At 39.5% G+C, this 25220-nt stretch overlaps 1 protein-coding gene across 1 annotated transcript in view; it reads right to left on the reverse strand.

The window, feature by feature from the left end:
• MBD2 (methyl-CpG binding domain protein 2) overlaps window positions 1-24441 on the reverse strand; it is a 69917-nt gene extending 45476 nt beyond the window's left edge. Inside the window, exons 1-2 of the mRNA XM_027575739.2 lie at window positions 23730-24441; window positions 7461-7620 (exon numbers count right to left, since the gene is read on the reverse strand). Of these exons, the coding sequence (XP_027431540.1) occupies window positions 7461-7620; window positions 23730-24268 (699 nt within the window). The 5' untranslated portion in view covers window positions 24269-24441. The remainder of the gene's footprint in view (window positions 1-7460; window positions 7621-23729) is intronic.
• Between the last annotated feature and the right edge of the window lie 779 nt (window positions 24442-25220).

Here is a 25220-nt window from a genome sequence, read left to right on the forward strand (position 1 = left end):
GGCCAAAAGGTGGTATAGGTTTTATTCTTTCTCCCATTTTTCTCAAATAATTTCTCCATTTTTGATCCTTTAAAAAAACACCAGTTCTTTGAAGCTCGTATCCGGCTATCCTGCCTCTTCCTCTCCTCCCTTTCTCCTTCCTTTGCGAGACTTTAGTTTCCATTTCAGTCTTTCTCTCCATCCCAACTCTTGTCCTCATTCTGGGAGACCTCAATATCCATGTGGATAACTCACCCAACATGCCGGGTCCTTTGATCTATTCCTCTGCCCACCCTCACTCACCTAACATTATAGCCACAGGCTTGTCAACACTAGTAACTACGCCATCTCCAGTACCTCAACCAAGCATCCAGTTCTCCCAATTCCTACTTCCTATCCTTGCAGCTCACTTTCTCAGAACCGCCCTCTGCATTTCTTTCACCCCAGCAGTATCTCCTATCCATTGACTGTCCTATTTTCTCACTCAGTCTTAACCACTTTCACATTCTACCCTACCCAGTACAGGTTCTATGGTCCATCATCATCATGCTGCAAATGTGCTTAACTTTCTTGACCTCTCTGGTTTCTCCACTTGTGCTACAGACCCCATTCTTCTTAAACTTCAGTCTTCTAAATTGGGAGAGTAACCAAATGAGCATCTCTTTCATCTACCATCTAGTGATTCTTTTCTCCATCCAAACAAAATTTAGTGAAAGATTTGTCCATGCTAATTCTCTCTCTCTCATTTTCAACCCCATCCAATCTGGCTTCTGTTGCCACTGAAAATCAAGGTTATTAATTAGCTTCATGTTGCCAAATTCAATGGAAGTTTCTCAGTCTTCCTCCACTCAACCCTTCAATGGCATCAATATAACTGACCACTCTTCTTTTTGAAGCATTCTCTCTCCCATGTCTCTCCTTCTTACTAGCCATTCTTTCTCAACCCACTTTGTGGATTCCTTCTACTCTAACCAAGTTCTAATTATTGGATTTTCTCAGATGCTGGTTCTGGATCCTTATGTCTGGGTAAGGTAATCTCCTTTAGTCCCATTACTTAGAATACTACCTATGTGCTTATGACTTTCCAGCTGAGACCTCTCAATTACCATATTAACTGCATACAGGACATTTCCATTTAGATGTTTAATAAGCAACACAAACTCTGCATGTTCAAAATTTATTTTATCCATCCACAGAAACTCTCCTAAGGTGACCTCAGTAAATGGTAACCCAATCCACCCACTCATCTAAAAACTAAGGTCTCACACTTGAGTCTTTTCTATCATCTTCCCCACCCAATCATTAGCAAATCCTATAAATTTTACATTCAAAACAGATCTAGAAACTGCCCACTTCTCTCCACCACCACGTATCCAGGCCATCATCATTTATCAGCAGACTACTATAATAGCTACTTGCTGTTCACTTCCACTTTTGTCTATTTCATTTCAAATTAACAGAAACTGAACAGTGGCCCACACTTAAGGGAGATGCAATAGCTTATTAAGACTTCAAGGCATACAAACGCTAACTTATCACCTGTGATCTGCTTACTCCCCCTCTCCACCCCCAACTATATTCACTAGAGAGATACCAGAAGACACTATTCAACAAATGCTTAATACACTGATGAAGAGGACACCAGCAACTTTGGAAAAGATTTTAGTTACTTTATACGTCAGGATTGTTGGTAGAAAGAATGAGGTCACTGTTTTCAGTGTGGATGGAAAGATTCTAGGAAGAATCCAAGGGGCAGTTCTTACCACACAGTGTGCTCTACCAGGAGCTGGTCATCAGAATTGATCCTACCACAGAGCTCGTTAGTACTGGTTAACTGACCATGTCCCAAGGACACAATTAAGTCAGCCCACTAAGGTACTACTTCAACAACTTAAGTCATCTGTTCAACAAAGGTCTAATTTGAGCTACAGCAAGTGAGTTGGTCCCTCAAATCTTTTGCCAAGGCCTTGCTTCCTTTCCTGCTTCTAAAACAGTCGTTATTAGCTTTCTTAGCTACATTTTCCTTTGAGAATTTGATAAAGATAACAGACTCTCTCCTCAGAGAAACGCGTAACAGAAAATACGGCACTCAGTTCAAAGATTCCTGGAGGGCCTCCTGAAGAATGTACTCTCAGGTTGGACACCTGCCTGAATTCTCTATTGACCTCTTTCATCCACTGAAGGAAAAAATAACAATAATGATAATGTTCCTTGGTCATGCATTCTCTTCTAAATATTGTCCTCTCTCCTCCACCTCTCATTCTAGCTCTGTAAGAGCAGTCTAACCATTTTTATGGGGAGAGGAGTAAAAATGCACATATATGTACGTTTGTAAATGAAGCTCTGGAAAGACATACAAAAAAACCAATTAATAACTTCTCAGGAAGAAGACAGCATACGAGAGGCTGGAGAGAGAGGGAGACTTTTTTATTGAGTATCCTTTCACCCTGTGTACAATTTACCTAATCAAATAATAACAAATCAAAATTTTAAAACTTTTAAATGAGCAGCTACATTTTGCTTCTAATTTCTCAAATCCCAGAAACTTTCTAGCATTTTAAGAAAGACTTCTGGTCCCTCAAAATTGGTTATAAAAGGTCATCAGATGCCTTCTAATTTGGAAATCCAATGGATACTACAAAGTCTTTATACTCCTTGATCTCGTCATGTCATTTAACAAAAATTTTCTTTCCTAGGCTTTTAGAACACCACATTTTCTTAATTCTCCTACTACCTTTCTGGAAGTTCGTTCGTACTCTCCACAAGACTAATTTATTCATTTATTCACTACCAATAGTGTGACAAGATACTTTTCTATTTGGCCTTCTGTTAGGCGATCCTAAAAGTTATGACAATCTACAATGACAGGAGTTCTCAAAGCATGACCTCAGAGTTCCTAGGCATGCACCAGATCCTTTCAGAATTCCAACAAACAGAACTTCTAACTTGATCTTCTTCACCCCCTCCCCAAACTTGTTCTTCCTCCCCTATTCTTTATCGACCTTCACCCCAAGTGACTCACGCCAAAACTGCAGCAGGCATGAACAGCTCTCTCTACAATCATCAGTACTTAGACTTACTGATTTCTCTTAATTGACTCTCACACCCTTCCACACCTCCTGCTATAGCGTTAGCAGCCATCATTCCTTTTCTAGCCAGCAGCCCAAGCACTTCCCTACTTCCAGTTTCACCTTTTCCCAAATCCATTCTCTACACTGCACCCACTCTATATCCAATACCCAATCTGATTCCTACTATCACCACCTGTTCACTTAAGTTTCTCAAACTGCAGATACTGCCCCCAAGATATATTAGCTCTCTACAAGAATTTTTATTATTTTGTTGAGGATAATTAAAACAAGGACATTCTACATCATTTGGTTATATACCTAGGACACAGCCATATAGAACCCAAGACTGTGTTTACAAAATCACAATAGCATACTACCATAAACCAAAGTAATTCATGAGAAATGAATAATGGCAGACTTATACAACTGATTCCATTCAAGACAACATGATGCTCTTTATTTCCAAATGTATCAAATCTGTGTGAATAGAGAAATGTGATGAAAGAACCGAGTCTTTCCAAGGTATTAGCAGCACTGACAAGCCACTCTAAAAAAGTAACTTGTTCCATAACAATTCATATTGTGAGCATTTTATAAAATACATATGTCACATTAATGTTGGAGAACTTGGATACTATTAGTTTTTAGCTTTAATTTATACACATTTCAGTGTTAAGAACTAGAAACATAAGAAATTCAGTTTAATGTTTACACATCTGAAACACTGAAACAAAAGGAACTGCTAACAAAACAAAACTACGGGAGTTCCCAAAACATATTTTGCACCCAGAATCACTGTACTCTTTTTTATCCCAGCCTAGTCTTTCTAATTACATTTTTAAAGAAACTTACCTTTTTAAGAAATATGCTTCCTTTTTAAAATGTTGAGGGTCATATCTCTGAAACCTTAAAACACCACCCCTCTTTAAAAGACCAAAGCCTGGATGAATGCCTAAATACTTAGCTTTCAAAGCAAAGGTTTTGTCGTCTTATTTGCATGTTGAGGCATAGCTCTCAATATCATCACATAAACTATTCTCCCTTTGAGTAAGCTTTGAGAAAGCTGCTCATCACTTCAAACTCTGTATTGATGACTTCCATATCTTTGTCTAGTCTTTTCCATCAACCTAATGGAATATCTTCAGCAACCTACTTGATGGATACACTTTATCAACTAGAAAGACGGAGGTAGCAACTAGAAATAATTATGGTAGTGGCAAATCAGTAAGGCACAATATGATGAAGAATGGAAGAGATTTTCAGAGTAAGGTTAAGCCTGAGACTGAGACAAGCAGGAATACGTACTGCAAAAACAGCAAATAGTAATCCAAAGACAATGCCCATTCCACTGTACCCTCTCATCCTAAAATAACTGCCACTTTGCAAAGATCTTCAAAAGATATTTTTTCAACGATACCTTAAGTATTATGCACCCAGGAAACTCACTTTTGATATGGAACATATATTAAGATCTCAGTTTATAATCAGTCATTATAAACTACAATTTAACCTGTATCAAAGTTTGTTAATTACATTTCAAATTCTTTCAAGGGTTTTTAAAAACCTCAAAAACAACACAATAATGCACTTCAGCCAGGTTTATAACTATATTAACAAAACTAGCTAACATTCCTATTTACCAATTTATATCTCCCAGTGTTCTCCATACTGTATTATTTTTTAAAAAGATATAATACAGAATTAGCCACGAATACATTTTCTGCTTTTATAGAGATATTCAATGTTGGCATTACTCCGAGAGCCTATTTTTTATTTTAAAAGATTTTATTTATTTGACAGAGAGAGAGAGAGAGACAGCGAGAGAGGGAACACAAGCAGGGGGAGTGGGAGAGGGAGAAGCAGGCTTCCCACTGAGCAGGGAGCCCGATGCGGGGCTTGATCCCAGGGCTCTGGGATCATGACCTGAGCGAAGGCAGACACTTAACAACTAAGCCACCCAGGCGCCCCAAGAGAGCTTATTTTTAAAACTGCAAAACTCCATTTTTGTGACTGCTTAATTAAAATAAAATCAGGTGCAAAAATAAGACTATGCCCCCCCAAATTCAGAGAGGAACTTCAGAAAACAATGACAATGAAAGGCACTTTCAAAATAATGTATGGTATATTAATTTATTCAATATTTATGACCACTATAAACTTCTGGAATGAGGTGGATATTAACTCAAACATGAAGTAAACATTTACTAAGTACCTACCGTGTGCTAGGCTTTGGACTACCTATACAAAAAAAAAAAAAAAAAGACATAGTCCTTGCCCTCATGGAGCTCACAGTCTAGTTGAAGCAGACAATCACAAATACAATGGCAAAGCACCAGGGAGGCATTATGGAAGAAGGGACTGGTTCTGCCTGGAGAATGCAGGGGCAGGCTTCACAGAGGTGGAGACAATGGAGCTGGGCCTTGGATGAGTAGGAGTTCACCAGATGGAGGGGAAGGGGGGAAGCGCATTCCAAGCAGAGGAAACAGCACATGAGCAAGCAGAATCTTGAAAGCACATGCCATGGTGCAGGATGATGAGCAGTCCAGCGCAGCTAGAGCATAAAGGTGCACACAAACTAAAGAGACGAATTAGTTTTTGGTTTTTAGTGAATCATAGCTATCAGGAACATATCTTCGTATTATATTTAGTGTAGTTCAACTGTGATTCTAAGAACAATAGCTTGAAAGCATTCCACTCATTTTATAAATACTCGACCCCTTTTGATAGGTACCCAGCACTGTGGTTAGTTTTTTTAAAAAGGCAGTTTAATAAAACTAAATCTTAATTTTGCTCTGTATATTTAAGAAGCAAAATCAACCTAAAATAAGGGTTTCCTTAAGCTGAATCACAGAGCTGTACACACTACAGGTCCTCACTTTCTTTTGAGTTCCTTCTACCACCACTGTCTTTTACCCTTAACACCTTCATAGCTATCAACCCACAGTAATCCCACTTTAAGCAATAGAGAAAGCAATTTCAGCCTTCTGTTCCCATTCCACCTCTAAACAAGGTACCTGACAATGTCCCTACGGTAAATGGATGCATGGGAACCAATGCAACAGATGAAGAAACAATGTACTCTGACCCGTATACCAATTTTTGGAAATTAAACTATTATTAACAAACTATTAGGCTGAATTCTGAATGAATAAAGAGAGATATGAAGCAGAGACCCATATCCTTCAGGAAAAGTAAAAAGATACAAAGGAAGAGATCTTGGGTCAAAAAATTTCCATGTACGCTGGCCACCAAGCAACACTGTGTTCACCAAGGAAGCTTGGTGCTTAAGAAGGTGCAGCGGGGAAAGGAAAGGAATTCACATGGGTCAAATACTTTATTAGATGTTTTCATATAAATTCCTATTTACTCCTTGCAATAATGTGCAGGGAAAGAATTCACTACCTTAGTTTTACAAATGAGAGATCTGAGACCATCAGAGGTTAAAAAGAGTTACCCATGACTGCCTGAGCTAGTAAGTGGCAGAGCCAATACATCAAACCAAGCCGGCCTGGTTCCAAAGCCCATCCCATCTACACACTGCCTCAGGGTTCCCAAAAGGAACACAGTACCCCCAAGCAGCATGCGAGGTTGTATCAAGGTCATATATACCCTGGAAAGAAAAGCCCTTACTTTTCCCTCCCCTATTTTCACACAGTCGGTGTGAAATGACAGTGGTGGCAATACACATAGATCTCTGAAATTTAGAGGAAGAAAAATTGAGACAAAATGGTTATGTAAGATTAGCTGCCCTTGCGGGGGGTGGGGGGGGGGCTTTCTTGGTAAAGATATTGGGTGCTCTGATACAATCAAATTACCGTAATAATTCAAATGCTACTTGTTTAAATTCCTGTACAATAAACCATCAACTAAGCAGCTCAATAAAAGTAAGAGCCAATGGAAAAATCTCCAATCACAGTATTAGGATGAGAATATTACTGCTAAAAGTCATTATCCTCAACATCTTCAAAAGTCAAAATAAAAACTGCCCTTTTGCAAATCCTAATTCTGAAAATTGATAGGTAAGTATAAACTATGTGGTAAGGATACTTGCCATATTAAAATTTTGCCTCTTTTTGGGCAATAGGAACTATTTTAAGAAAAAAAAATAGACAATTAACATCAACACAAATCTTTTGTAAACAGTCCCAGTGGGCCAAAAATGTGCTGGCCTAGACAGATACTGAAATACTGTTTTCAACTGTGCACAATTTACTTATGCAATGTACCGCCAACTTCCAGAAAATTAATCAGATTTGTAAGTCCAAATGCTTTGGGGGGAGGTGGAGTGGAGGGGGGGGAAGAGACTGGGATGTTCAGACAGTCAAAATTCTAGTGACATAATTACAATGTAAGATACTTTGTGGAGAGCTTCTGAAATAGCATCCATATGCTCTAAGTAAATTCACCAACCTTATTTTGATTGAGAGGATCATTCCGCAGTCTCTGTTTGTTCTTCTGTAATTTACTAGGCATCATCTTTCCAGTTCTGAAGTCAAAACTGCTGAGGTCAACAGTATTTCCCAGGTACCTTGCCAACTGAGGTTTGCTTCTGAACTTCTTACCACTTGGACTACAAGAAAGAGAACATTCATTGTACAAAAGATAACAATATTTCCCCTAGATCTCTACATAAACCTTTCTTCACATCTTTCTATCCAATTGTTACCACCCCATATCCAATTGTTACCACCCCGCAATTTTACATGTTTATTTTTTTTCCAAAGAAATGGCAAAGTTTTAAAGTAATTTCATAACTTCTCTGTAAGAAGAGATGATAAACCCCTGAATATTACACTCCACTAGCTACACCACTGGAGTACATAACAGATGTTACTGCAGATTATCCCACTGGTCAATCAGCAGCCACAGACAGAATCCCTGTACAAACTGCACGCACAGCACAATACGCACACTGCAAATGTCTTCAATATTACAAACTTATTTCCAAAGTGACTTTTGAAGTGTTTTTTTTGTAAGTATTACATATACACAATGTCAGCAGTGATCAGCACTTCAGAAAAAATTCTTCTGAAGTCAACAATTCTTATTAAAAACACACACACAAAAACACTTGGAATCCATGTATTCTTTGGGCTACCAATCTGAACTCACAACATTTACAACAGAAAAGAAAATATTGAATTCTGACAATATTTAAATGCTCCCTAATGTAACTACTCAAAGGAGGAAACTGAGGCAAACATTTGCAAATGTGTTTGTATATTGCTGACATGAGTTTTATTAGCCAAGCTCATCAAGAATAACTTACTTCTCATAAGAAATATTGTTGAAGGAAAATTATAAAAGTGCCAGAATTATACAGAAAGCTAAATTAGTCTTTCCTAAAACTTTTTTTGCTATACAGCATTAATCTATAAGAAAATTTTTATAGGAAGAATGCCCCCGTCTTATGTAACAAATTTTCTGAGCCAAATATACTAAAAATCAACTGTTAAAAGTCAGCATAGATATGTTACCAGAAGAAAACTGTAAGAATTCTAAAATATTTCTCCAAAAAGCGAACCTATCCTATTTAGAACCTAACCTTGTATGAACTGACCACAATAAAAGAAAAATAATTGAAGAGGAAGACAAAAGAGAATTCTGGCTGGGAAAACCAAGCAATAAAATACTGCCCTGGAAGAGCAAAACTTTTCTCTGGGTCAAATCCAAACCAACACATCGCACTTTGTCACAAATTCTATCGTATTCTGCCACCAAAAGATGATCATATCAGCATTTTTTCCCCACAATCACATAATATAAGTATTCCTGAAACACAATTCAAGTTCTAAAATTCAACCTACAGATGGAGGTAACAACCGACATTCTCAATGAGGTATCTCTCTAATGAGACATCTCATCAGTGCAATAAAAGCTGAACTTAAAAGTGGACTTAGTTTCGACAGACTAGTGTTCCAGAAGATGAAAATACTAAGGTAGCAACTTCTACCAAAAAGATAAGCACTATTATTTTTAAGGATATAGCTTAGAGACAACTAGAAAGTCATTTTTTAAGAAATCAATTGACTAATTTCTCAAATGAGCCCTGCAATGAGTCACTCGTTATGGAACAGTTGAAATGCCAGTTACCTACTGCAGCTGAAAGCATACTAGAGTCTCACTACAGCATTCCTCCTTAGAACAAAACTCCTTAGAGATCAGTTTGACACTCCTCCCCAAATTTAGGAAATCTAAATACTTAAGAACTCAGTTAAAAAGCCATAGTCATAAAATGTGACTGCCTAGTTCATGATCTAGATTAGCAATTTAATTGGCTTAAATTGTTCCTACGTTTATTGATTTTAAAAAACAAATGGAAACTAAAAGGCCTGAGACACTCCACTGATAAACTAAATCAGCGATGAAGTAAGAAAGCGAAAATCAGGTTTTAACTATTAACATATCCCAAAAAAGGAGTATCAACTGGTTACAGTTATTCATACCAAATTCACTGCCCTCTGTCGTAAGATGGAATTCTACGAAGCACTTATACTGGATAGCTACAAGTACCCGTCATACACACTGTGGCCTTCAGAACAGTGGTACAAGCCATTTTCTTCTCTGTAACTGCTACAGCTTGCGCTTGGTGCTTTAAGGAAAGTCAACCTGGCTGCCCCAGGAGATTTTAAACAAGGGACCTTCCTCCGCACAGGACGAAGGTAAGCATATAGAAAAGGCAAGGCCCAAGGGAATGGTTAAGTAAGAATTCTGTCCATCAGATATAAAATATTTGCACAGCACCAAAATGACCCTGGAAGTGGCAGGCGAAATAATGCTAGATGAACAAAAAGACTGCATGTCACTTAAGCTCCGGTCTTAACCCAGACTACAACCCAGACTACGTTATTAGTCTGCCCTCTAAGATGGCTGCGGTAGGTTGCAGTCTCACACACACCAGAACTTAATGTGACTAAGCTTTTATTCTAAAAGCACCAAACTGTAACTTAGGAAAATTACTTTTTCAAAAAAAATTCTAGTAGACTAGTGAAGGATATTAGTCATTTTCAGTTTCTAACCAAAGTGATTACTTCTAATCCCAGTAATGAAATACTAATATTTCACTTTCAACCACAAAAAAAATTCCCTACCAACTGCCCCTAGATATGCCAGCCCTGAACCAACTTGTGATTTCACCTTTAACTTTTCCTACCCTCCAAATACCCTAAAGTAATGATTAAACTAAAATCAAAGACATGATTTTTTTTTTTTTAAGAACACTTCATCATTTGAACTGTCTTTGCTTTCATTTTGATTAAACTGTTTAAAGCACTTCTTAAGCCTAACTCTGTCTTGGAGGTTTCTAACTACAGATTATCAAAAAGAAAGAAATTTTATTTGGCATCTGACTTTCAACTCTAAAAAAACTTCACTGAGACACCAGAAACTACTTAAATTGTGATCGTCTTAATTTAGTGGTATTCACATTTTATCACTCTATAAACTCACCTGTAATCATCATTCCCTGAGCTAGACAACTGTAACATGCCCTGCCAGTCTCCATACAAAAATTAATTCTTCTGAAAACCCGTTGCTTGCCTGTGCAATTGCACTCTGAAAACACTCCTCTAAAAGAGCAGAACCTCTTTTTCCATGTTACTTGGGTAACACGGATCATCATGACGTTTAGTCAAACATTATGAGACCAGAGTCTGAGCAAACACAAGTATATCTTCAAACCAGTTTCTAACAGGATGAACTGTGGGGGTGGCAATAATCAGAGTGCAATAAGGTGAAACTGGCCTATGAGTGACAAGGAGCACTGTGGACAGCAGATGGTAGCTATATGGCTGAAGATCATGTTCAGAAGTGCATCACTTGCCAATAGTACTTTGTGAGGAATAATAAAAACCTCCACACTAAAAATCCTCTAAACTACAGCACTGGAAAAGTTTTGAGAATAAAGAAACATCAACTTTCTATTGTTTTCTACTCCTTTAAATGTTAAAGCTTGGGCGCCTGGGTGGCTCAGTCGGTTAAGCGACTGCCTTCAGCTCAGGTCATGATCCTGGAGTCCCGGGATCGAGTCCCACATCGGGCTCCCTGCTCAGCGGGGAGTCTGCTTCTCCCTCTGACCCTCCCCCCTCTCATGTGCTCTCTAATAAATAAATAAAATCTTCAAAAAATAAATAAATGTTAAAGCTTACTTGTTAGTTACAGAGTACATATTGAAAAAAATTTCTCTAACTTTAATTGTCTCCACAAGTCAAGTTTTGGCTGAGACTAAGATCTGAAATTCAAATTAACTTTTTGTACTTCAGTACAAAAACATGTAATCAGAAAACTGCCAAATCAATTAATTCAAATAATATATGCCATTGCTTCAAAGCTGAACGCCACACACACAAAGAAATCTACCTACAAATCATCCCCCTTCTCTAATTCCTTTCCTCCCAATCCTTAACATGCATCCTCAGCCCTCCTCTGCAGATTTTATCTCCTCTTGTCTTACTTCTCTTCTCCCATCAGTTACTAAATCCAGTTCCTTCATACTCACCTTTGAATCCATCCTTCCTTTCCATTGTTGTTGCCTAAATCAAGTCTTTATCACCTTGGGTCTAAATTACCAGGAGAGGCTAAGTGACTATTTGCTTGTCTCTGCATTCTCACCTATTCAAATTACTCTTCCCAAAACACCACTCTGACCACAGTTCCAATTTAAAGGCCTTCAATGACTTTAGCCCATTAGCAAATGGGAGCCAAACATCTTAGCCCTGCGCGTAGGACCCGTTTTCATCTAGCCTCCTCCGCACCTTTACACCCTACTTTCCCCTCCTCTGACCAAATGACCTTTGCTCCAACTATATTGGTTTATTCACTCTATTCCGAAAGGCTGAATGGCTTCCCTCTTCGGCCCTTTGCAAACCACACCTTTTACCTGATCTATAATGCATGGCTCCAACCCTAATCCCAAGAGCCCAGAAATACCAATTCACATTATACTTCTTCCATAAAGCCTTCCCCGAATGAAGTAGTGGAATGTTTCCTTCCTCTGAACCATAGAGCAATTGCTGCCAGTATCAGGTAAATAACCCTCTTGTATTCTAATTTTGAAATACTGAATTCTGCATGGTTATAAAACTTCTACAAGTTTAAGTGTTACCTTCACAAACAGCATACTGACGCAGTTATTAATGAAATTATCTAATGTCAGATTTGCTTCAAAATAATGAAGGTTGAATCAGGGGTAGTGGATTGGGGTATGGAAGAAATAAGATTAACAATTGTTGAACTGGGTACTTGGTACTTTCTTATATGATTTTCTCTACTTTTGTATATCCGTTTGAAAATTTCTATACTGAAATGTTTAGAACATAAACATTAAAGTATACAAACTGAATATACCCCCTGAAAACTGAAAAGTAGTTTTTTTGTTTTCTTTAATTTTTATTGTTATGTTAATCACCATACATTACATCATTAGTTTTTGATGTAGTGTTCCATGATTCATTGTTTGTACATAACACCCAGTGCTCCATTCAGTATGTGCCCTCTTTAATACCCATCACCAGGTTAACCCACCCCCACCCCTTCCCCTCTAAAACCTTCAGCTTGTTTTTCAGATCCATCATCTCTCATGGTTCGTCTCCCCCTCCGATTTACCCCCTTCATTCTTCCCCTCCTGCTATCTTTTTTTTTTCTTAACATATATTGCATTATTTGTTTCAAAGGTACAGATCTGTGATTCAACAGTATTGCACAATTCACAGCACTCACCATAGCACATACCCTCCTCAATGTCTATCACCCAGGCACCCCATCCCTCCCAACCCCACCACTCCAGCAACCCTCAGTTTGTTTCCTGAGATTAAGAATTCCTCATATCAGTGAGGTCATATGATACATGTCTTTCACTGATTGACTTATTTCACTCAGCATAACACCCTCCAGTTCCATCCACGTCATTGCAAATGGCAAGATCTCATTCCTTTTGATGGCTGCATTAATGTTCCATCGTGTATATATACCACATCTTCCTTATCCATTCATCTGTCGATGGACATCTTGGCTCTTTCCACAGTTTGGCTATTGTGGACATTGCTGCTATAAACATTGGGGTGCACTACCCCTTCGGATCCCTACATTTGTATCTTTGTGGTAAATACCCAGTAGTGCAATTGCTGGATCGTATGGTAGCTCTATTTTCAACTTTTTGAGGAATATGGAGTTTGGGCAAATCTGAGCATTAAAGAATTTCCTTAGCAGTTGGGGGAGGAGTAGAGAATTATTTTTAAAGGATCATTAAGGAAAAAAATTATTTACAATTTGGCTGCTGGTAAAATGTGACAGCATTCCACCTTCCCTTGGCATATATGTTTAAGGAATCACCAACACAATTTTAAATGGTATAAAAGACCTTAAATATAATTCAAATTCTGTACCAATCATTCTCATTCCATAAACCAGCATTTATGTTAAAAAAAATTACATGCAAACAGTATATTACTGATAGCAAATTCTATTATCTCTATATCATATAAAAGCCAGGGTGATCCACTAAAAAATAAAAAATTAATGAATGTAGAATTATACCTACTCTCATCCCACTGCCTTAACGTACTCACTTTTTGAGAAAGGAAAAAGGAAAAACACTGGTTATTTTGGTTGAATTGGGGACTGGACACTTATGGAAATGTCAAGAATTAAATACATCTGGGAATTATTTCAAAACATAATGAGGAAAAGGGGGCTGAATATCGCTAAAACAAGCTTGGCCAGGAGTTGATAGTTGTTAAAACTGATTGATGAGCACATGGGAGATTCATTATACTTTTCTAACTACTTTTCCTCTTGCGTGTGTTTGAATTTTCCCATAATAAAAAACAGGCAGGAAAAAACAGACTATATTTTGAAAAAAGAGCTAGGGGCCTCTGGGAAAGACCTTTTTAAAGAGATGCATATATCACTGCATACATGTTAAAAAATAATTTTAAGGACATTCATCCTTGATCTCATCTATGGATTCTTTCAGTATAAAAAGAACAATAAAAGAACATAAACACGTATACATACAGACTGGAAGGCAATATGTCAAAATCTTAACACTGATTCTCGTTAGGACTATAATGCTGATTGTCACTGCTTCTCCACACTCTTCCGTATTTTCCCAATTTTCCATACTGAACATGGGTTACCGGGCGCCTGGGTGGCTCATTTGGTTAAGTATCTGCCCTTCAGCTCAGGTCATGATCGGATCGAGCCCCATGTCAGGCTCCCTGCTCAGCCGGGAGCCTGCTTCTCCCTCTCCCTCTGCTGCTCCCCCTGCTTGTGCTCTCTGTTAAATAAAGAAATAAAATCTTAAAAAAAAAAAACTGAGCATGGATTACTTTTATAATCAAGGGAAAAAATATTTCTAGAAACTCTGATGCACATAAGATCTGCCATCATCACATTTCAAAATAAAACAAAATATTTGTGAATCTCCACATAATTAACAAGCACATGTTTCTGTTTATGTTGGTTAATTAAGTGAAGGGAAAGAAACTACCATTGTATTGATCTATTGACCATCTACTACATGCCAAATGCCTTACATGTACTTTCATTTAATCTCAAAAAATTCCATGAGGTAGACTTCTTACCTTTGATTTACATATAAGAAATTGGGGGCTTATATTATGGAAACTTATAAATCTGTCCAAGTTAAAACAGTCAAGCAAGATTCAAGACTCAAGTTCCAATCTTCTGACTCAAAAGTCTCCATTCTTACTCTAAACCAGTGCAACACAAGTGTGGTCTACTGACAAGATTACTGGTCTTCAAATAAGAATGGAGAAAAAGCATTTAGAAACTGCTATGGTAAACTGACAGGTAAGTCTATGACTGTAGGATCTAACAGTAAAAAGTTGCAACATATATTCTGTATGTCCACTTTTACATTATTTTTATTTTTTATTATAAACTACTTCCTACCAGATACTAAAGCAACTTCACAGTTATAGCACAAAGAAATAAAAAATTAGTTAAAAGTAGGTAGAAATATATTATCCTCTCATGATACAAAAGCAATTTTTGATGGTAGATGTTTAAAGCAAAGGATAAAAGGATTTTTTTAATATGAAAAGGGAAATCAAAAGCCCTACTATAGGTCTACTGTAGCCCTCCATAGGTCTAAAAATCTATATATAATATATACACAAACACTAAACAAACATACAAGTCTAAAGAAAAATATGAACATTTACTTCAGCTATTCAAAATATGCATACCTAGTATAGTACAAGACAGGATGCTGGGTACAGCAGGAGACACAAGACCACCTCTATAGTGCAGGCCTATTTACAGCCAGCACTAACCAGAAATTTCTTGGATCATCCAATAGAAAAAATGTATTAACTACTTGCTTCATTCAGCAGGCAATTCTTAAGAGCTTTCCACATAGCAGGGACTGTGGTGGATACTAGAGATTTAAAAATGAATCAAACTCACCCACTGACCTTGAGGTTAAGAATCTGGTGGTCAACAAGACCGCCAACTATTACAGCAAATATGGTAAAGGTGAACAGACTTATGCTCAAAAGGCCATAGGACTTGCCCATTTCTGCTAGAGGCCTCCAGAAAAGTCCTTTTTAAAGAGATGCATACATCACTGTATACATGTGAAAAATAATTTGAAGACATTCATCCTTGCTTTAACCTATGGATTCTTCCAGTTGAACACCAAAATATATTTCAAAAATCTTTAATAAAAGAGGGTATGTTCCTCTTCCTCTCATTTGTAAATAACTCATAACTGTTCCTGACAAATGAGAAATGATCAATTTTAAAATCTAATTTTAAGGTATATTTACTATTATTTATATTCACATACAGCTTATGCAATCAAATTCCCAAACAAGTAAGTTTGAATTTGTATTATAAGATAAAGCAAAATCATAAGATCCACAGATATTACTCAAATTTCATTCTATTCCATACTTTTATTCTTCTTTGGGAAGTTTTAGTTTTTAGAAGTTCTGCTAAAGGGATGTCTGGGTGGCTCAGTCAGTTAAGCGGCTGCCTTCGGCTCAGGTCATAATCCCAGGGTCCTGAGAGCAAGTCTCAGACTGGGCTCCTTGATCAGCAGGGAGCCTGCTTCTCCCTCTGCCTATCGCTCCCCCTATTTGTGCGTTCACATGCTGTCTCTCTCTGACAAATAATAAATAAAATATTTTTTAAAATGTTCTGATAAAGTTAAACAAAACTTCACTTTACAATTTGCCTAGTCATTTCTTAGTGGAAATGGCAAACAGCATAAAAGACCAATAAAAAGGCTGCAAAGGGTATTAATAACTCAAGCCAAACAGTAACTCTATAAAATAAGAGTTGGTGATTTATTTCTAACTCATCATGCAGATCTAAAAAGATCTCAAACACAGGCTAAAAAGTTACGGATTTCTTTTTTTTTTTTTAGAGATTTTATTTATTTATTTGAGAGTGAGAATGAGAGAGCATGAGAAGGAGGGAGGGTCAGAGGGAGAAGCAGACTTCCCGATGAGCAGGAAGCTGGACATGGGACTAGATCCTGGGACTCCAGGATCATGACCTGAGCCAAAGGCCGTCGCTTAACCGAAGGCAGTCGCTTAACCAACTGAGCCACCCAGGCGCTCAAAAGTTATGGATTTCTATTAGTACCATTATGAAATCTAAGAAAAGAGAAAAAAAAAAAACCCACAAAGTATCACCTCCTACAAATCACCAGCTTCTGTTCCATTAATTAAAATTATGAAAAATTAAATCATGACTTTATATCTCACAAATGAAATTTTAAAAGCAATTTGAAAAAAATCATCAATTTCTGTTTGAGATTATTTTTAGAATATATGTGTATCGGTTCCTTTTGAGCTATGTATTTCCTCTATTATAGGTATTGTGGGGGTTCTGGCAGGTGAGACTTTGCATGTCAGATTTTAAAAATCAGATGTAGGACAGATGGCAATGCTGTACCCTAACAAAATTTCCTCTGGTACAACACAAAAAGCTGTGATGGTACAGCTGAGAAAGAATTACCAGAGCACAATTTCCACCATAGCTATGTATCTTTTATTTCCAGATCCAGGCTTCAATCAGGTAACATCAAGAAAAAAGACTAAAAGAGTCCCTTGAGTGGCTCAGTCAGTTAAGCGTCTGCCTTCGGCTCAGGTCGGGATCCCAGGGTCCTGGGATTGAGCCCCTCATCAGGCTCCCTGTCTGCTCCTCCCTCTGCCCCTCCCCGTTTGTGCACTCTAGCGCATGCTCTCTCTCACTCTCACACTCTCAAAGAAAATCTTAAAAAAAAAAAAAGAAAAAAGACTAAAGCAAGTCAAACTTGCAATTATGCAATAAGCACTTAGTAATAAACATCACATTTAGTTCCTCCCTCCAACTAAAGAGATTTTTTTTAATTGGTCTGTAGAGCACATTTCAATTGTACCTCAACTCTGAAAGAAGCACATGAGCTTTTTGCAGGAAACACATAAAACTATCTCAATAAGCTACATTTAACCCTCAAAAGTTACAATTTTATTTCTTCTAATTTAAGTGAAAGCTTTTAAAATGACAGTGACCAGGTGCCTGGGTGGCTCAGTTGGTTGGACAACTTCCTTCAGCTCAGGTCATGATCCCAGGGTCTGGGGATCAAGCCCCACATTGGCCTCCTGGCTCAGCGGGGAGCCTGCTTCTCCCTCTCCCTCTCCCCCTGCTCATGCTCTCTGTGCTCTCTCTGTATATCTGTGTCTCGAATAAAAATAAATAAATAAATCTAAAAAAAAATAAAAATAAAATGATGGTGATCTATAGCTTGCTCCTTAGGGAACATGTTGCCTATATGAATATCTGAGAAATAATAGGGTCAATCCTAAATTAAATATATATATGGAGAGAGTAAGAGAGAAGGTGGGAAACATTTCTGAACAAAATGATCATTTCTATTACCTAGAATAAAACTGCTTTAATTATGTTAATTTACCACAATTTTTCCTTTTTTTTTTTTTCCTCTCCAATATTACACAGAGCTGGAAGATCATCTTTTGGTACAACAGCTTCACTACCAAAGATGATTTAAAATTTACCCTTTGTCAACTTGAGGGTGTAAATATAGGAACTAATTACATGGTTTTAGTAGCCTGCCAAGCTCAATAAAGTAGATTAGGCATGAAATGTTGCAATATTTGAGAATTACAAGTAGGGATCTCTATGGGAGGTAGCAGGGTGGTTAAAAGTTCTGGGTTAGGGCACCTGGGTGGCTCAGTTGGTCAAGCGACTGCCTTCAGCTCAGGTCATGATCCTGGAGTCCCAGGATCGAGTCCCGCATCGGGCTCCCTGCTTGGCGGGGAGTCTGCTTCTCCCTCTGACCCTATCTCCTCTCATGTGCTCTCTCTCATTCTCGCTCTCAAATAAATAAATCAATCAATCTTAAAAAAAATAAAATAAAATAAAAGTTCTGGGTTAAATCCCCTGCATCAGGATTCTAACTCGGCCCTTACCAACACTACAACCTCAAGCATATTACTTAACTTCCCTGTCCCAAGTCCCCGTCTGTAAAATGGAGATAATTGTACCTATAGCTAACAGGGACCCAATAAGATAATACATGGAAAGCATTTAGCAAAATACTAATAGCTGCCAGAACTATGAGAGCTGTGACACAAAACACACACAGAATTAAGACACGTAAGACCTTATACTAAAAAAAAAAAACCTATAGTCTCAATGGAATTCAAATATTGATTTCTCACATATCTTTGCACTATAAGCATTTTACTTACCATTTTCACTGTATCTCTAAAATGCTTTCTGGCCTTCTATAATACCCTCAACATTAATGATGAAAATAAGGAACTGGAAAATGTTTGGACTTAATATCTCAACCAATTTCATCCCAGCACACCACTAGATGATATAAAGCAAAGGCTAACAGGTCATTTAAGACTTGTTTCACAAATTTTTTAAGAGTCACATCAACTGGTAAACACTTAGCATCTACGTGTTCAGCACTGTACCTAGGGGGAAAGACAGCTATGTGAGAGTGCCATAGGTTCTATGTAAATGAACTTGAGAGTAACACAGGGGACACCAGGCTGAACTACATAGGGATGGCCAGAAAGCCGTATTAGGGGAAAAGACAATTTACTGAAAGCCAAAGAGACTTTAATATTTAAGAACTGTGACAATGAATCTCTCCCCTGGTCCATTCTGTTAGTTTTTTCCAACAAAGACTACATGGCAGAATTTTTTTTTTTAAGACAAAAGAAAAAAAAAAAGAAGGAAGGGCCTGGTTCAACTCTGACATGCTCAATGATTCAGAATTCATGCCCTCGATGCAGCATACCAGCTTTTGGTAACAAGTCAGATATACCTACACATTTTTTTTAAACCTATTTATATGTTTAGCCCACACAACTTGAGTTGTTTTACTTAATTAGTCCTTAAACATATCTGAAGCTTCAAGAGATCTATGTATTTATTTTAGTGATCTGAAATTGGATCCTTGTGACACTATGAGGTACAGGTAAAGTCACATGCCCTTTACAAACCGACAAACCACAGGACCAGGAAGGGTAGTGACAAGCTCAAGGCTGCACCAAACGGTTAAGTGCAGAGTTAGAAGTCGGGCTCCTGACCTCTTCACCCCTGCGCGCTGCTGCCTTCCCCAGACACTTCTACCTTTATCACATCACTCATGACTTTACAGACCTCGGTTACACTGCCTCGGGGTCCTCTTCTTTCCAGATCAAGGTGAAATAACTTCAGTCCCTCTTCATGCACCTGCTCCCTACGATTATTCTAATTGTTCTCTGGTTCCCTATATCCTTTTTTCAGGGAAGTGATCAGGTACAAATGCATCATAATTTTGATACAAGAAACAAAAGTATTTACTATTATGTTTCCAAAATCCAACCACATATTTTATGGCAGCAGCTTAACAGTTTACCATGACTCCCAGATCTTTAACCCTAATTATAACTGAAAGTCTAGAAACCAACAAGTTTAGACTTGATAAAAAAAAAAAAGGACAAGTTGGCTCCTGTAGGGTCCTATGCAGAGGAAAATAATATTTCAAAAATATCAGTCAGCAACTGCAGGGAACCAAAAACTAGAAATGACAGGAGTCAAAGTAAACCAGTTAGAAAACTATTTTTCACATAACGGGTTCATATGATGGCAACAAACTTTTCAGAAACTATTACTAATGGATCCAGCACTTTATCTAACCATACTTTTTTTTAAAAACACACTTTGTATGATAATATATGAACTGCCACAACACTATCAGTAATCCTGACAGAAGGCGTAATTATATTGCTTAACTGGCAACTCGAGGCACGCCTTCCTATTAGAACTTGGCAGTCTCGGGAAACAGTCAAAACACCATTTTACCAAAATTTGAGGCTTTCCCGATGAGCTTAATTTCAGCCCAATTAATAAGGGTAAGCCACGCCCTACGTTAACAGGCACAGATTTGTTTAAATTAATCTCCCCAGGGGCAGGCTAATTCAGGAGTTAGCGTTATTAGAATCTGTGTGAACAAATGGGTGCAGGTGTTCATATTACCAATGGGAGAGTTAACTCTTAACCCGCCTATTAACAGAGATGGCTGGTATTTGTGAGCTACTGGTTTTTTAACGGGTGAGGCATATATGGGGATACTGACATGCAAAGCTGTGACAGTTTGGTTGAAAAAGAATGTGTTCACCTTCACTATGAGTAGGTGCCCTCTATCATTCATAACTGCAAACGGAAGTCAAAGTCAGAACAACTGCTGTATTACAAATACCACATCATGCTACCGTGTCCTACAACCTCTGAATGTAACCTCTCAGAAGGGAATCAAGAGTGAATGTTACAATCCCGCAAAGTAACTAACATTTTGTAGGTAGTCAATAAACAATTAGACAACATTCCTTCCAACCCTGAACTAAACACATGTGGCACAAATCTGTTCCAAGTGTCTTCATTTTGTATAAACAAGTAAAAAGCAAATCATGCTGCACTAATAAAAAGACTTTTTTTTTTAAGATTTTATTTATTTGACAGAGAGACACAGCGAGAGAGGAAACACAAGCAGGGGGAGTGGGAGAGGGAGAAGCGGACTCCCCGCTGAGAAGGGAGCCTGATGCCGGGCTCAATCCCAGGACCCTAGGATCATGACCTGAGCCACCCAGGTGCCCCTAATAAAAAGACTTAAATTCTGGAAAGTATCACTATACTGGTTTCTCATTTATTGTAAGATGAATTTGTTTGTAAAGTTCTTTTTAAATTGATTATATCAGCTTTTCTACCATAAAATATTTATTGAGTTTGTATTTAAAAAGTTAACATTGAGGGCGCCTGGGTGGCTCAGATGGTTAAGCGTCTGCCTTCGGCTCAGATCATGATCCCAGGGTCCTGGAATCAAGTCCCGCATCGGGCTCTCTGCTCCTTGGGAGCCTGCTTCTCTCTCTTTCTCTCTCTCTCTCTGTCTCTCATGAATAAATAAATAAAATCTTTAAAAAAAAAAACAGAACTTTCATTAAAATATTAAAAAAAGTTAACATTGAAAAATTTACAACACATTTAAAATTAATACTAAGTGACCACAAACCAAAATGAGCACTACAGCAAGATGCCTTTTTGAAATAACTTTTCCAGCTACTGCAAGGAAAACAAAAAACACTCCGCAATAACCCAGTTAGTCTGAACAAATACGTCATCCCAAATCCAAACAAATTATATCCCAGGAGAAATGCCATCGAGAGTGAAATTCAAAGTCTAAGATGCTCTACTGAGAATAGTCACCTATTCCTCAAGGAGTTCAATCCCAGACACAGAATATTCTTGTAAAATATAACTGGCTACAAGACATTAATACATAGTTCACAGAAAGAAGATAGCATACTACCTGCTTAGAAAGAAAACATAAGTTGTTAATGAAAGAATGTGCAAAAGTGAACAATTGTGAATAGCACTAAATGACAACAAGTGAACTTGAGAGGAGTAACAATTTGTTCCACAATAACCTTTTTGGTATTACTGAAGTAAATTTAGTATTTAATAATGGGGAAATATAAGATTATCACCTTTGTTTAAAATAAAATTGCCATTTTATCATTTAAGATTTCAAAGTAAGTGGTCTCAGATCAAGTGACAAAATAAGTTCTAATGCAACACCACTTTCATTTTTTTTCCTTTAAGAGGTGAAATAAATTTACAGAAACTATTTTTCCATATATTTGAGCAACCATCAAGAATATGTTCACATTTACGTATTTTCCAGGGGTGACCACATTCTTGTGTGTATAAACACATACACACAAATGTTTGTATTTTTTTTTTAACCTTTCAAGACTATTTAAAAGTACTCTCAATTCATAAACACTGTAGAGTGTATGTGTATGTATTCCCCTTCCCCCGCTCAGGGGCAATGTATTAACCTACTTGATGAAGAAAGTAAATCCTTCAGAACATTATTCCAATGGCTAAACGCCTGGCAATAACTGGCTCCAACACCAGAATGTATTCCCTGAAAAATGATTCAAACAGCCCACAAAAATGGCCCTCCACACCACTGAATATAACATATTTATATTCTCTTCTATAAATAGGATGGTTTATTTTTTTTAAAGATTTTATTTATTTATTTGAGAGAGAGAGAATGAGAGATAGAGAGCACGAGAGGGAAGAGGGTCAGAGGGAGAAGCGGACTCCCTGCCGAGCAGGGAGCCCGATGTGGGACTCGATCCCGGGACTCCAGGATCATGACCTGAGCCGAAGGCAGTCGCTTAATCGACTGAGCCACCCAGGCGCCGAGGATGGTTTATTTTTAAAAAATTTGTAAATTTGTTGATAAGAAAATTCCACTGATATCAATAGCCACAGGCACTTTCCTGAGCTTACTGGATCATCCAATGACATGGACAGCATGAGCACAGGATTGCAAGATCACATCAGGGTGAAAACCTGAATCATTTAGACCAAGATTTCTCAAACTGGTGACATCTGGGCCTGATAATTCTTTGTTGTGGGGACCATCCTGTGTATTATAGAATATGTAACAGCATCCCCGGCCTCTACCCACTAGATGCCAGGAGCACACCCTCCCAAGGTATGAGAACCAGAAATGTCCCCAGACATTGCCAAACATCCCCTGGGGGACAAATTTTGGTCTAGGAGTCTAACAACATATTACAGTGTTTCACTTTTCAGAAATATGTTCTGCAACACCAAGAGAGTTCCAAGAAACTTCAGGCATTCCAAGTGGCTACTTTATACCAAACTTTCCTGGATCTCACAAAGTAACCGAAGCCTTATTACTGCAGATAGTGAATTCTTCCACATGTGCATGATTAAACACTCTTATGATGATGAATCTGGGAAAGGCTGGGACAGGAGCCAACAGTGACTGGGTTTTACAGTTTCGATGAATTACACCTTCTTTTAACCCTTCTATGGACTAACCATCCTTGCCAGAGTACCCTTTTTTCCACAAACCACTTTCCCCAGCACCGTCAACAGTAAGACGCCCTCCTCCGGGTTCTCACCACTCAGACACTGTGCCTGTCCTGTCACTGTTCTGGGGTCAACTCTCACCCGAGGGCTCAGGGACCTTCCACTAAGAGGCCAGCCTGTCTTTGCCATTTCCCTCGGGTCCCGCTCTCATCATGACATCCCCTGCCCCGGTCAGCTGCTGACCCCTGACCCCGACCTGACCCCGCTGACCCCACCCCGCCCCCAGGGCGGTACCTGAAGTAGTAGACATCGCTCTTGCCGGCACTGAGCCCAGATTTTCGGATCACTTCCTCCTTCTTCCATCCGGGGGGGAGGGCCGGGCAGTCCATCCTCTTCCCGCTCTCCGTGGCCCGGGGTCCCCTGGGCCCCGGCCCCGCGCTCCCCGACGGGAAAGGGACCGGCTCCCGCCGGGGGGCGCCGCCGCCACCGCTGCTGCCGCCGCAGCCGCCGCCGTCGCCGCCAAGGCCGCCGCCGCCACTCGGGGGACGGCCGCGGCCCCGGCCCCGGCCCCGTCCCCGGCCACGGCCCCGGCCCCGGCCCCGGCCACGGCCACAGACGCCGCCGCCCCGGCCCGCCTGCTTCCACCGCCCCCGGCCACGGCCGCCGCCCCGAGCGCCTTCCCTGCGCACGCCGCTCACCGGGGACGGGGCGAGCGCGCTGCCCTGGCCCCCCTGCTCTATGGCGGAGTCGCCGCCAGCGCCGCTGCCGCCCGCCGCGCTCTCCCCCTCCTCCTGCTCCGGGCAGCAGCGGCCTCCCCCCGGGTGCGCGCGCATCCAGCCCCCTCCCCAGCCGGCGCTGCGCTTCTTCCGTAACCGAGCCCTTGGAATCCCGGAGACCCGCCCCGCCCGCAGCGCGGCGCGCGGGGGACGCGCGCAAGCATCATAGAGCGGACGCGCACAGAGCGGCCCTCCCGCTCGGGGCGTGGCCCCGGCCACCGCCTCTTAGGTCCTCCAAGAGTTCGGGGCGGCCATATTGTCTCCACCTCCTCGAGGACACGCCCCCGACCCCACCCTCTCTACCCCCGGCCGCGCCCTTCCGGCCCCCACCCCCACGGTTTGCGCAGAGCCCGGAAGGCGGGTCGGGCACGGAGTCGTTTGTAGAGGAATGTCAGAAGGACTGCGGTTAGTTTATTTCCTGTAGGGTTAACTTCCCTCTCTATATGATTTTATCCACGTTTGCTTCCCAGTTAATGAATAACAAAATATCTCATTTTATATTCACTAACTCGACAATTCATTTAAGGAGGTAATGGATACCCAATACCCCGTTTCCCGCCTCTCTCTACCAAAACTTGCCAGGGAGCTCAGATTGAAGAAGTGGGTCAAAGTGTCCCTTAATGAATAGAGTATCACTATGCTCGAAAGTCTGGCTTCTGGGTTTAGGTCCCTGGATTGATTATCCTCCAGAAACTTTGCAAAGCTGTAAGAAGAAAAATGGCAACCTGGAACATTCCCTTCACTTCTACGGGGTTTGCCCCTAAATTCCTAAAATGACCAGAACCCCTGAGTCCCCCTAGAATTTACCATATTTCTGAAGATTTTTTTCTTAATTTAGACTTCCTTGTGTAATGGTCTTTGACAATTATCAGTGGCCTTTGGCTTGGTAAATACTCCCTTGAAAGACTAACCTAACCCACTGTGACAACCTCCTGGAATCTGTGTGGAATTCATTCGGATCTGCCAACTCATTCAGGATTGAGTTTAAAGAATAGTGCCAAACTGATTA

The sequence above is a fragment of the Zalophus californianus genome, chromosome 14, assembly GCF_009762305.2.
Source record: "Zalophus californianus isolate mZalCal1 chromosome 14, mZalCal1.pri.v2, whole genome shotgun sequence".
Classification (NCBI taxonomy): Eukaryota; Metazoa; Chordata; class Mammalia; order Carnivora; family Otariidae; genus Zalophus; species Zalophus californianus.